We start from the raw sequence: 14,103 nt of genomic DNA on the forward strand, positions 1-14,103 counted from the left end.
CGGGGCGGGGCGGGGGGTGAGGGGGGGGGAGGGGAGGGGAGAGTGGGGGGTCCGGGGCCGCCGTCGCCGGGCCGCCGCACGCGGGTTAACGGCGGAAGGCCGCCGCCGGTCGGATGGAAACCCGGTCCCCCCACCACCACCACCGCCGGCGGCAGCTCGGCCTAGGCCTGGGCCCGGGCCGCATTGACGAGCCAGCGGGGGGAGGGCGGCACCGGGCGACTCTCGGTGCGGGGGGTGGGGGGTGGAAGCCGATGTCCGGCTGTGACCGGGTCTGTGTCTCCGCCTCGGGGGCTGCGGCCGTGTCGCCTGCGCGCCGCTCTCCGCCAGCGCTGTGCTGTGAGGTGAGGGGCCGCCAGCGTCAGTCAGTCAGTCACTCACTCACTCACTCACACCCGCCCTTCCCGCCCACTGCGTCGTGCGTGACGTGCGTGACGTGACGTGCCCTCGCTGCGTCCTCGCCAGCGTCACTCACTCACTCCCACCCCACCCTCTCTCTCTCTCTCTCGCCCCACGCGCGTACGTCCTGCCTCTGCGTCCTCGTGTGCCGCCGGCGTCACGCTCCCTCCCTGCCGCCCTCCGCCTGTGCGTGCGTGCGTAAGTCCGTGCGTACGTGCAGCGTTCCTCACGCAAGACACGCCCCCCCCTCCTCCTCCCTCCTCCCTCCACACACACACACACACACGCACACACCCACCCAGACCCGCGCTGAAGGCGTCTCCAATGGAGAGGAGGTAACAGGCCCCACAGGTGGCGACCTCAGGGCAATATAACGAGCCCCGGCACTCCACGCAGCGCCCTATCGGGTCTTCGAGACGTCTCAAAGCGCCTGACGGGAGACCCCCCCGTAAAGCGTTAGCGACTGTGCGCCCCGTGAGCCAGTGTGCGCGGAACATTTGGGGGGGGGGGTTGGGGTGGGGGAAGGGGGTAAGTGGGCGGAGGGGTGTTGGGGTGGGGTGGAGGTTCTCGAGCGGGTGATATGAGAGAGTTCAAATGCCCGACCGCACTCCGCGCCGCGAAGCCCTTTCCGAGCAAACGCTGCACAACAGTGCAAGTCGTCGTCGCCGTTCAGACGCCCCGACGACGTAATGAGGCAACGCCGCATCGGACGCGAAGGCTTCCACGGTGTTTGTGCTTAACTTTTGAATTAACTTTCCTCAGGGAAGCAAGTCGAACGAATTCTTGAATCCACCGGGTCTTCTAGCACCCTCTGGTGGGTGGGCGGGCGGGCGGTGTCTGCCCATTGCTGATTCAACCTCCCCTTTTGAACACTTGAAAGAAGAAGAATAATCCTTGCGTTTGATCGATACAGCGCCTCGTCACGTCTTCGAGACGTCTCAAAGCGCTTCACGGAACATACGGTAAAGTGGATTGACTGTGTTTATCGGTCCTGGCGAAAGGTCCTCGCCCTGAAACGTTAACCCACTTTCCTCTCTCAGTAGATTCCGTCTGACCTGCTGAGTGTTCCCAGCAACCTCTGTTTTTATTTCAGATTTCCAGCATCTGCAGTATTTGCCTTTGGTTTGACTGTGTATATATTGGAACGTTGTCCTGACGTGAAAGGCGTTATATAAATGTAACTTGTTGTTGTTTACAGCTCAATTTAATTGTCAGTTTTTAATTCTGGAAGAAGGAAGGTACCCCACATCTCACCAGTTCTGGCCCAGGCTCCACTGACTCCACATCATTGAACGGATCAACTTCAAGATCCTCACACTTGTGTTCAAACCCTTTCACTCCCTGGCACCTCCCTACCTCTCCGACCTTCTCACTCCCCAATCCACCACTGGCGCCTCCGCTCGACTGTCACCGGCCTCCTGCTCGCCCCTCGCGCCCTCCACCCCACCATGGGGGATCGCGCTTTCAGCCACTATGCCCCGAAACTCTGGAACACTCTCCCTCAATCCCTCCGCCTTGCCCCCTCTTTCAAGTCCTGCCTGAAAACCTTCCTCTTCGACTGTGTTTAGGGCCACCTGCCCCCACCCCCAACCCTCCACCCTGGCTCGGGAGTCAGGCTCCGCCACTGTTAAGCGCTCTCAGGCGCTGCTACCCTGCGTGGAGGGCCCTGTCTGCATAAGTGCAAGTGGTTTTTTTTAATAGAAAATAACCTATTGGCAATTCTATTGACGCATAGGGAAAAATGTACAAGTTTACGCAGCGATTCCCTTTTTTTTTAAAAAGGATACCGTGATTGAGTATTTTGAACTCTGTCATCATAATCACTTAAGTTTATGTAGATATATATATATATATATGTAATTAAATGTACAATAAAAAGAAGGCAGTGCCATTCACATTGGTGAGAGACCAGGTGAGACCCACACCAAGATGGCGGCGCTCACATCGGCTTCAGCCCCCACCACCCCCCCCGCTCACGTGACCTGGCCAGCCAATAGGAGCCAGGCGAGTGGTGACGTGGCAGACAGCTGTTCCATGTGTGTGGAGGCTGTAACCACTGAACAAGTTCAAACCCTGTCCCTGGGTCACTGTCCCCCTCTCCCACCACTACTCCCCCACAGGTGAGCCTTTGCTCTGCACGCAGCACCTCCTTAAGGTCTCAGGTGAGCCCTCATGTGCCAGGTCCCCTTGCCCAACCATGGGTGAGCCAGCCCGGCTACTCTCATCCCTGGGCCGGCCGGCTGGCTGGTTGGCTGGCTGGCTGGCTGGCTGGTTGGCCGGCTGGCTGGCTGGTTGGTTGGTTGGCTGGCTGGTTGGTTGGTTGGCCGGCTGGCTGGTTGGTTGGCTGGCTGGCTGGTTGGTTGGCTGGCTGGCTGCTCGGTGGGTTTATTTAGTTAGCTAGCTTGGTCCTCACGTTAGCGAATGGTCTTATCCGTGCAGTCCTCCAGCTCCAGCGGTTAGAGCGCTCGCCTCGCAAGCGAGAGGACCTGGGTTCGATTCCCAAGCAGAGCGAAACCTCCGGCATGTCTCGTTACTCCACACGCACACCTCCGTTTACCTGGCAGTAAGTAGGATCCCCGTTATTAAGTCGATTGGCAGGTGGCTTTTCCGGTGGTAATAATCTCTTTAAAAAAATAATATCTTGGTCAATCAAACCACGACTGTATGTGGGAAGGACACTGTTGTGTGCAATTGGCAGCCATGTTTCATCCACAAAGGATACAGTCACTTCACTTTGCAGTATATTCTGCTTTGAGACGTCTTGAAAAGATGTGATTAGGCGCTATATCAAATGCAAGGATTATTGTTGTATTTTCTGATTCGTTTTCAAAACCCACTGTCTTTTTTAAATCTTCAGATTTATTCCATTGCCGGGGAAGAATATGCATACACTCTGGTTCCACCGGAACAAGGTGGTGGCTGCCCTTTTTGTTCTCGGAATTATACTTCTGATGTGCTTGCTCCCTTCCAGTCCAAAACAGAAGACTCAATACTTGGGGCACACAGATAAACTGATGATGGTCAATCCTCGCCAGCTAATAACCAATCTTACCGTCCGACTTGACCAATATAAAGGAAGCCTTGTATTTTACCGTGAAACATTGGCTCCAGAGAAGGATTGGAAAACCACACAGCCCAGGTAAATGAAGATTGTGGGCATTTGAACAACAAGGGCATTTTGACACCAGTAGGCCAAGGTGATCATCTTGCTGACAAGATTAGTCATAATACCTTGGCTTGCCAGTTTCAGATTTTAATCAGTATTCCTTAGGTTTTCCAATATTCTCCAAATCAAGGAAAATTAAGCACAATGAGTATTTTTTTTCCCACAATTTATCACTTTGAAATACAAAAATGGCTAACATTACTTTTGTATGTTTCTCACGCGTATCACATTCTATGTAAAGTGACGAGAAAATGGAACCCCTGACAACCTACAAGTATTGCCATGTTTGTGGTTTCATAGATTGCTGAAAATCTCCCACCCCCACCCCCTGTAAAAGGTGATATTATCCATTTAAATAAAATATTGTAAACCAGTACCACTAATTAACCTGATGGCATGGATTTAAGTTAAGTATTTAAGTCTCATACCAGCGAAATCTGTAGTGAGCTGGTAATAGTCCAACCTTGAACTGCCCTATCCAGCATGTGTCAAACAATCTTGGCATTCAGGTAAAGAGACATTCAATGCCAACCTGTTCAATCAGGCCACACTGGAGTAATTATTTTTAACAGCTTTGAACACTGCTACTTGTCAAGCTTTCAGTTTTGCATTTAAACAATCTATTTGAATCACTCTGTTTTTCAGCTTTGAAATGCAACCTTTGTACAATTTTTAGAAATCACCTTTTTGTTAAGCAAAAATGTTACTTAAATTTATGCAAGTTAGCAACTCACTGGACTGTTGAATAGTTATAAAGTGTTTGGACTTGGGTACTGTATGGGTACTAGGTTAGTGCCTCCCCTAACCTAAGGAATACTAATTCCAATCTGAAACTGGCAAGTTAGATAGCACCTTGAAGCATTTACTCTGGAGTACATTACCCTTTCCCGTTCAGTAATTCATTGGGGCTATTTTATTTTGGGGCTATTCATTCATGCTCTTGGTTTGCATAGGTTAGAGGTGCTGCTGCTACATGGACAAGCTTTCAGCTCCAAGACATGGGAGGATCTGGGAACTCTGAGCCTGCTTGCTAGTCGCGGATACAGAGCTGTGGCTTTGGACTTGCCAGGTAAGGCACTTTCAGCTCCCGAGGAAGTGTTATGATGGTGTATCATGAGGTTCTTCATTATTATTAATAATAATCCTTGCATTTGCTACAGTGCCTTATCACGTCGTTGAGATGTCTCAAAGCACCACAGAATATACTGTAAAGCGGATTGACCAAAACATGGCAGCCAATTGCGCACAGCAATGCAACATAAACAGTCATGGACTGAGTGACCAAATTATTATTTAGGATTCAGAAAAACAAGCCCCTATCTCATTCCACCCTATCCCTTCACAATTAATATTTCAAGAATAAACTAGCTCTCTTCTAAAGATGACTGCTTATTATTTTGTTTAAAGGATTTGGGAATACACCACACATGGAGATTGGGAAAAACGACCAGAACAGAGCAGATTTCCTGCTGGCATTCCTGAATGCTCTAGGACTGAAGGCACCTGTCTTAATCAGTCCATCGATGAGTGGTGGTTACTCCATTCCATTCCTGATGTTACAGAACCAACGAGTGAAGGGCTTTATTCCTATAGCACCAGTGAGAACAAAAGATTACAGTTCTGAGCAATACAAAAAAATCCAGGTAAACCCGTCTTTATCATAATCTAATCTCGCTTAAATTCCTGTATTCCAATGATCACTGTGCACTCTTCCTCTGAATTCTTAAGAATATATATTTGTTAGTTTTGCTCAGTTGATAACATTCACATCTTTATCAAGCTCTATGCTGACACATTCAGTGGAGTAGTGAGTGCTACTGTTTAATCAAGATAAACTGAATAAGAAAATACTTCAGTCCAAAGTTCCCAATTCCTCTAATTGCTGCACCTTAGCATCATGTGATCTGTCCCCAAGGAGGGGGAAAAACAATGCTTTTCCCACACAATGTGGTTTTAATCTCTGTAAATATTACTTTAAAAGTATTAACTTATTTAATAACTGCCTGATTGAGCAATCTAGAGACAAAGCTGAGGTAATCAATGCAAACTTTTGTAGTTAAAGACTTGAAGCTCAATCATACAATCATAGAATATTACAGCAGAGGAGGCCATTCGGCCCATCGTGTCTGTGCCGGGTCTTTGGAAGAGCTACCCAATCAGTCCCACTCCCCCGCTATTTCCCCATACCCCAATCATTTTTGGACTTTAGATTTAACTGGTTTGCAACAGTTTATTGTGAACTGCCTTGTGTGGTTTAATTGCTTGTGATTTCTAACGTAAATTGGGTGTTTATGGTGGCAGACTCCAACTCTGATTGTATTTGGACAACTGGACATGGGTCTCGGGAAGGAATCCCTGAAGAATCTCATGCAACTTCCACAGAATACAATTATCGAAATACAAGCAGCAGGACATGCTTGCTACCTTGACGAGCCAAAGCAGTTCCACAAAGTGTTACTTGAATTTCTAACTGATCTAGAGTGAAGAGACTATTCTAGTGATGCTCACATTTTCAGATCTCTATATCAGCGCTGACCAAGCTCACGTACCAGTGCCCTGAAAGCCTCAGTTTACCTATTTCACTCGCTCGCTCGTTGGCTCACTCACAATTTGTTTATTTCTCTAGGATAGTCTCGTAGTCGGGTCCTTTTTAAAGATTCAAACTGTTGTAAAGAATTCTGATAAAACATTTTTTTGCTTTTTCTTTTTAAAAACGTTGTAAATATATCTTGGCATGAAGGACTCCCAAGATTTTTTTTCCAAAAGAACTGCTCTTCTTCCTTTTCAAAGTCTTGGAGTTTAAAAATAAAGCTGTTCCTGTGTTTTTGTTCCCCAAATACTGTGTGGTTGTTGTGCACAACTCAAAAAAAATACCTTAAGTAAAAAAAAAAAAAGCCCCATTAATTCAACTAGAATGGACATTTAAGATTTTTACGAGAAATTAAAATGTATGAGACTGCAAAGTTTATTAGACTGACCTGTGCAACTATGATACAGAAGGATACAAAAAGAAACCTGCGACTTGTTAAGTAAAGCCCAGAAAGTGAGATTAGTCTAACTGTTGGTAAATGCTACTCTGGAAGGTAGGTAGGTACATAGCACAGTATTAGACAATGACTATTCACCTGAAAAATCAAAATGAGCAAGACATTACTTAGATGAGATTAATAGAATTTTAAAATATCTTACATTAAAGTATTTTGCACATTTAAATATTCTTTTAAAAAATCACTATGCTTCCTCCCTACATCATGTTTGCCATCAAAATTCTTGCCGACAAAACTAGAACGGTAGAGTAGAGCTATGCAGAATGCTGATCACTTAGTCCCATCAAACACTGTCTGACATCACCATCTCATGAACAGCATCAGACTGTAAAACAAACAGTATATGAAGAACCATCACCATTTTACAAAGAAAAGAAAATGCTTCCCCCACCAAAAAAAAAAGTTTCTTTGTACCAATTTGTTATCCTGTTCAACACAGGCTCAGACATGGCTCCAGTAAACCTCCTGGTCACCATTAACATTTCTGCAGGAATTATCAAAAAGACTTCTGTTTGCCAACTGACTTGGGCTCTGTTGTGAAAATATTGCTTTGCAATCCGCTGGTGCAGGTGAACAGTTCCCTAGAGTTCCCCAAACAAATGTGGCAAGATAGATGACTTTTGAGTCAGTTCGTAAAATGTTGCGCAAGAGACTCAAAAAAAAGAACTCCCCCTTTTCAGAAGTATGCCACCACAAAAGCAAACCAAGTCACAAGACTTGGGAGAAAGCGCACAGCTGGCTGTTCATGTCATCCCTCAAACCCACCACGTCCCTTTCACAAAGGAACAGGATTCAAAATGCACTGCAACTCATTCAGTTCCTGTTCAACTTCCAATATACCTGCATCAATTGCCTACATATTTTTAGGCTTAAAATGTACAAGCAATAACTTGCTTGTTTGCCAGTGCAACACATGACAATTTTCCATATCAATTGCTGGATGCACTAATTCTTCTGCAAAATCTCCCTCAAAAGTTGAAGCACCTTGTAAGCTTGAAGATCCACAAGGTTTCATACTCCTGGCTGATGGGTCAAGGTGACAGCAGCAGAAAGAGATTATTGAATTTTTTTCAAAGGACATTAAATCACCCGTCATGATCTGTCGGGAAGCACACCCTCTGGCTTTTTGCTCATCTTACTGTAGCTTAGCTGCAAATAACTCAGGGGAAAGAGTGCTTTGCTAATTTCAATGGACATGATGGAAATTTGAATATAAAAGAAATGTCAAATCAGTCAACCAAGAGTGCAGTAGACTGAAAGTTATTGGATAAAACAAACAGACAGAAATAGGAAATATCACAAGTACTTCAGCAATACCAACCTGGGATTTACTACAGGTTAGAGACAGCAGGGGTTCTGTAATATTTATATATTTTTGGCACTTTACCCAAATACTAAATTGGCAGCCATGTTATGTTGTGTTTTCAGACTATCCCTTTTCAATTTCATCTCAAAGCTGTAGAAACCCCTCTTTATTAAGCCACAATTACGCTAATCAGCAGTCGGTTTTTCCACCGTGGACGCTTTGAAGTCACAGAATGCAAATCAATGAATTTTTGAGAAACAGCACAAGTTATTGTTGGATTTACCACCCATTTGAAACCCATCCCAAGTAGCTCTAACCAACCGCTGGAGCTAAAAAAAAAAACATGAACCCTGCAGCAGGTGCACCACAGCCGGGAAAGTCTTACAATCTCCTCAGGGCTGTGTATTAAAAACAACTTTACTTTCCGGATAGATTTTAGTCAGATTTAAACAGTCTGAAGTCTTGACACACATGGGGTCGGGATGTCTCAGAGCAGCATCGTACTCTCACCCAAAAGTCTTCAGGCGATGGTATCTAAGAGTCTGATGAAAGCACCTTGAATGCACCCATGCCCGTTTCATGCTCTTCAGCTCCCAAATCATCCCCGTCGCCACCTGGAAGCAATGGCACATCAGACCCATCGTCCTTCTCGTCTTCGTCCATACTGGGCCAGGCTGCTTGGTCTTCAACTCGTTTCAAACGTTCATTCAGAGCTTTCAATGCTAATTGTCTATGAAATAAACAAACAAACAAACCTTTATCTGGATTGGGCATGCACAACAAACACATCAAGGACTCTGACGATTTCAAACTCAACTGAAACTGCAATGATCTGATTCAGGGATTACCAATTATTTGTAGATCATCTTGGGAGTGGACAAGCACACTCTGTTCTGACCCTATCCCAGCAAAATCCACATAATAACGATTGATGGATGTAAATCCGACACCTGATCTCAAAAGTTGGAACAGCTTACTAGGCAACAACAACTTGCATTTATATAGCGTCCCTCACATAGGGCAGCGTCCCAGAGCGCTTGACAGTGGCGGAGCACGATGCCGAGCCGGGGGGGGAGGCAGGAGATGACCGTAGGCATGACACAGGGAAGCCTGGTAGACCTTTACAACTTTGAGATCATCTGGGATCTGGAGACACTTGCAAGCACACAGCAAATTGTAGAAAAGAAAACAAGTTTCAATGAGCTGCAAACAGCGCCTTATCGCGTCATCAAAACATTTCAAAGCACTTCACAGGATTTATTGCAGTGTGCTGCGCCTGTGCATTTGATGGCCAATGCAACAGGCAAGACCTTGGTTTAATGACTCATCATTTAACTACATCTCACATGCATACCTCCAGCAGGCATTAAATAGCAACAGCCATCGTACCTTGACTGACCCACCCCTCACACACAATACATTAAGAGCAATTATTGTAGCCACTCAATTCTTAAGATATTTACTTTCACACATTTGGCCACGTTTGACACCCCTCCTCACTCATTGCCCTCAGCTCCCTTCACCCCCAGGGAGCTTGAGCTTCCAGTTAGCTCTGGGAAACATTTTAGACATCCTCCTGACATGAAATGCCCTAAAGCAATATAAAATTATTGTTGTTGTGGCAAGACAAACTAATGGATTAATAATCCTAAGCGTTTACAGGATCCTAAACCAAGTACCAGTATATTCTCTCACTATTATACATCACTCTTGAACTGCATTCTAATATTATTGCACAGCATACCTTCGCCTTTCTGCATCCTGTGGGTCAGTGCCAGGCAAGCTGATTGTAATGGAGGATGGTGCCCCCACATCATATCGCTTAACCGTCTTCTTACATATCTTAATCTTGACCAGCACACTGTAAATCACATTGGCCACCACTGACATGAGTGGCTGAAGGATCTCTGGAAAGAAGGTCGCAAACGCAAAGTGATCAGACATGTCCCCTCGTCCACGGCTGTGTTTCTGGTAGAAGCGAAGATAAACCCAACTGGTCAGGACTCCATATCCGTAGGACGATAACATGGAGCTGCTGAGTAGTGTTGTTAACCGCAGCACACTGATGATAACCAAAATCATCATTGGGACATCCTTCATCTGCACCTGTGGAACCTTTATAACCACAGAGTCTCCCATTGTTTGCTTCAAAGCTACCAGCACTCCACCACAGAAGCCCAACATGCCATGAATCCGGACTGTAAATAAATAGTCCAGATTGAAAGTCGCCACATAAGTCAGAAGGTACGAAAGTCCTCCGAGGATTCCCACAGACACATTGATAACTGCAAAGAATATCAGGAGCTCCAAAGCCCCCCAGAGAGGTTCGAGAAGCCTCCCGGCGACAATGACAGTCCCCAAGCTGATACACACATCCCAGATGTGGTTCTCTGCTACAGCGTGAGTCACCAGTGTCCAGACCCAGAAATTTGGTGGGAAAAGATAGCCGGGAGTCACTCCCAACCTGTGCACAGTGTCCACCAGAAAGGAGAGGCAGTAGAGCAAGAGCACGGTGGCACAGACTGCTTTGACTACAACGCTGGTGCTGGCCACAGCAGCCAGGAAATGCTGCCTGGCCACCGGCAGGTATCTGTTCATGTTGGAGCTTGGGAAGGACTCGAATTGGCAGACGTTCAAACAGCGTTCAGCCTGAAATTATCGGTCTTGACGGCGTAGTTGATGAGAAACATGTGTCGCTGGGCGTGGCATGCATGCAACCCCGAAGAACCCAATCCTTCTGTGTGTGTGTGCGTGTGTGTGTGTGTCCCACACACCCCACCCCCGATCCGCGAGTCTTTTCAGAAGCACAGTAACAATCCTTGCATTTGACACGGCGCCTTAACAACGTCTCTCCGAGACGCAACAGGACTGCGAAGCGAGTTGCGATTTTCTGGGGCGGCGGCCAATTTCCCACCGGGGTGAGGAGCGGCGGCCCCGGAGCCGAGCGGAGGCTGAGGCCAAGTGAAGCTGAAGCTGAAGTGAAGGGCGAGAGGTACACACACACACAGACCCACACAGCCCTCCCCCAGACACTGACTGGTGGCTCCCGGATGGATCAGCTCCTGTCTTCAGGGGCCGTTACCTGAGGCTCAACGCGGGCCACAGCCCAGGGGGGGGGCCGGAGCAGCCTTCGTGAGCAGAGTTCCTCCCCTTCCTCCTCCTCCTCCTCCCCGAGCCTGTCCTTGGGCCCTGGGCCCGTGGCCTCCACCTCAACCGGGGCTATGGGTTTAGGCCTAACCCACCCCACCCCACCCCTCTCCCTCTCTCTCCCGCCGGGTTATGTCCTGTTAAGGCCCTGACGCGGTCGCCAAACCGAGTGGGGAGGCCCTCACGGCTGGGCTGCGCCTCGGGCCGGGCCGGGCCAGGCCAGGCCGGGGATGGGGCCTGTGGTGGAGGAGGTGGAGGCCGAGGCCGCGGTGCTGTCCGGGCCTCTGCCCGAGGTGGCGTGGCCTTGAGCTCCTGTCACTCGCGGCCCCTCTCACCCGACTCGGCGCCGAGAACCCTCTCTCCCTCCCTCTCTCCCTCTCTGTCTGTCACCCAGCCTCACTCTCGCCCCGCTTGCCCCGCAATGACATCACCAGCGCCGCGACACCCGGCTCTCGCTTCCCGCTCGCTGCCCCGCAGTGACGTCATCTCGACGGCGACCACCCGGCCCCGCCCCACGCCCACGCTCGTTCGCTCGCTCGTTCGCCGGCTGCCCCGCAATGACGCCATCACGACGGCGACGCCCTGGTTGGCTGGCTGGCCCCGCGATGACGTCACCACAGCCCCACCCACCACTTATTACACTCCTCCCCCCACTTACTCTGATCCTAACTAATGATGGACCTGTTTAGGGTCTCTCCCCCCACCCCATCCCCCCCCACCCCATCCCCCCCCCCCCCATCCCCCCCACCCCTATTGGACAGGCATTGGACCCGGCGCCTCATCACGTCTTCGAGACGTCTCAAAGCGCTTTGCGGGGCCACGCCGTCGAGTGTAGTGACTGTGTATTTTGTGGGCCAAACGCGGCAGCCGATCGTGCCCGGCGGCGCCCCCTCACAAACAGCCGGGGGGGGTTTGGAGCGACCAATTGTTTTTCTTTCTTGAGGAATTATTATCATTTATTATTATGATTATTATTATTATCATTATTACTATTATAACAATTATTATTATTATTATTATCATATAGCGTACTATTAAGACAGAACCCCTGCCCCCCCAGCCCTGTGTTAGCAGCAATCCCTGTTGTGATCGACTTCCCAATTTACAAGGCTTTATTACAATTTATTACACCTTTCCCTCACAATAACACGGGCGGGCGGGGTTGGGGGGGTGGGGGGGGGCATTATTTACAGGGCATTATTTCACAAAAGCAGTGGTTTTGATTCCTGGATCGGTATCGGGAGTCAACCTTACAGGAACACAAGAACAGGAGGAGGCCATTCAGTCCCTCGAGCCTGTTCCGCCATTCCATAAGATCATGGCTGATCATCTCAAAATCTGCGTGGTAGCCTTGCTGCGTCATCCTGCTATGCTGAACGTGGACGTAAATAATAGTGCGGGTGTGCTGAGATAGGGTACTTCATTTATATTTAAGTACATTTACATTTAAAAAAAATACATCCGAGTCCAAACATGAGGTGAAAAATATGAACATTATTTATTAACTGATCCTCTGTAATAAACAATTTGAAAATATTTTACAAGGAGTCACAGACACGATATTTTACAAATTTCCTTTGTACAAAATCAGGTGGAGGAAAGCTTTGCAGACAAATGGAAATGAGGATGGTTTTTTCCTCAATACATCGTTAGAAGAGAGAATCAATTTTTTTTACAGAACACTGACACAGACTACAGCGTCACAGACATTCCATCAGCATATACGCAGTCCAATGAAATGAAATACTTTCCGGTAGTTTAGTTTTACCACACGATGCAAGAGTCAGAGCAGATATAAATCATTGCTACGAAGATTCTAGTTTTACTGGGCTATGTTTTCTTTGACCTAAGACAACTCGGAGAGAGCGAGAGAGAGAGAGAGAGAAATGTTGACATATTACGGCAGGTTATGGGAGCTAATGCGGTGGCACGAACCCGTATAGTGAGCCATCGCATGTGCCTCTGAAGCTTTGTTTTAAATCACTGTGTTACTTTACTAGTTTTTGAGGTCTGCATCGCGGACAAGGAGAGCGATTAACATTAACCACTAAGGGCAGCCATTAGAGATGAGCCTCTGGCCATTTGCAAAGCGCTTAGGGACTGAATTCAAGTCCTTATTGTAAGTTTCAGAAATAACATCTATTCCGGGTGAGTGATGAAATATGCACTGCTCTCTTTTTTGTAACGGTAATGCCATGAATATTGACCGAGATATCGACCGATTACTATCCCGTGTTCATAAGGGGCTACCAATGAAGTCTGATGAACTCATGCAGTTGGGCAAGTAGACAGAGAGAGATACAGATACAGGGAGACTACAGTCAGGCACAACCACGCAATCCCAAGTGCTTTATTTTGAGATGTGGGTCGCTGAAAACAAGTACCAGCCTCACTAATGGAGTTAATATTTCATTTGGATGTAATATTTCGTCTTCCGAAAACACAAGAGACCTGCAGCTCATTTCTAAAAACCTTTCAACATTGCTCTGACCACATCTAAAAACTGTAAACTGTTGTTTCTGGTTAATATAGCATTTCCCATTTCCAAATAACATTTCTTTCCAAAAGTGAAGAGATATAACAATAATAATAATCCTTGCATTTGATACAGCGCCTTGTCACGTCTTCGAGACGTCTCTAAGTGCTTCACAGGATATACTGTAAAGTGAATTGACTGTATATTTTTGGGCGAAATGCGGCAGCAAATTTATAGAAAAAGCTGTTGCTGGGGCAGTTCCTTGGAGCTCACCAAACCGATCACTGTTGGGAGGATGAAAACTGACAAGATATTGGAATATTCTGAGCGGGAGATGTGAATGTGGACACAACCATATAAGTAGTTGCTAAATTACAGGGATGTATCAGATGCAACAGTGAGATATGGACCTGGAGCTTAAGGACAAGCAAACCCCAGGAACACAAATGAGTATAAGGATTCTACTGTTTTGGCGTTAGGCATGCACAGCTGAAAAAGCATCATGTTTGTCAAACGATCAACAGGATATTTACAACACGTTATTGACAGCAGCTCAGAAACCAGG

The 14,103-nt window shown here is 47.4% G+C and overlaps 2 protein-coding genes across 6 annotated transcripts; one reads left to right on the forward strand and one right to left on the reverse strand.

Moving 5' to 3' along the window:
* The first annotated feature begins 292 nt into the window (after window positions 1-292).
* abhd14a (abhydrolase domain containing 14A) lies at window positions 293-6,399 on the forward strand. Of its 5 annotated transcripts, none has more exons than XM_042339403.1 (5): window positions 293-341; window positions 3,254-3,535; window positions 4,516-4,631; window positions 4,970-5,205; window positions 5,864-6,399. In XM_042339403.1, the coding sequence occupies exons 2-5, from the start codon at window positions 3,279-3,281 to the stop codon at window positions 6,044-6,046; spliced, it is 792 nt and encodes a 263-aa protein (XP_042195337.1). In that variant the 5' UTR covers window positions 293-341; window positions 3,254-3,278; the 3' UTR covers window positions 6,047-6,399.
* On the reverse strand, window positions 6,391-11,176 carry tmem115 (transmembrane protein 115). The gene is made up of 2 exons (XM_007890495.2): window positions 9,660-11,176; window positions 6,391-8,645 (listed from the first exon to the last, which is right to left on the reverse strand). Exons 1-2 carry the CDS (start codon window positions 10,511-10,513, stop codon window positions 8,450-8,452), a joined length of 1,050 nt encoding a protein of 349 aa, XP_007888686.1. The 5' UTR covers window positions 10,514-11,176; the 3' UTR covers window positions 6,391-8,449.
* Between the last annotated feature and the right edge of the window lie 2,927 nt (window positions 11,177-14,103).

Source organism: Callorhinchus milii, unplaced genomic scaffold, assembly GCF_018977255.1.
Source record: "Callorhinchus milii isolate IMCB2004 unplaced genomic scaffold, IMCB_Cmil_1.0 Scaffold12, whole genome shotgun sequence".
NCBI classification, from domain to species: domain Eukaryota; kingdom Metazoa; phylum Chordata; class Chondrichthyes; order Chimaeriformes; family Callorhinchidae; genus Callorhinchus; species Callorhinchus milii.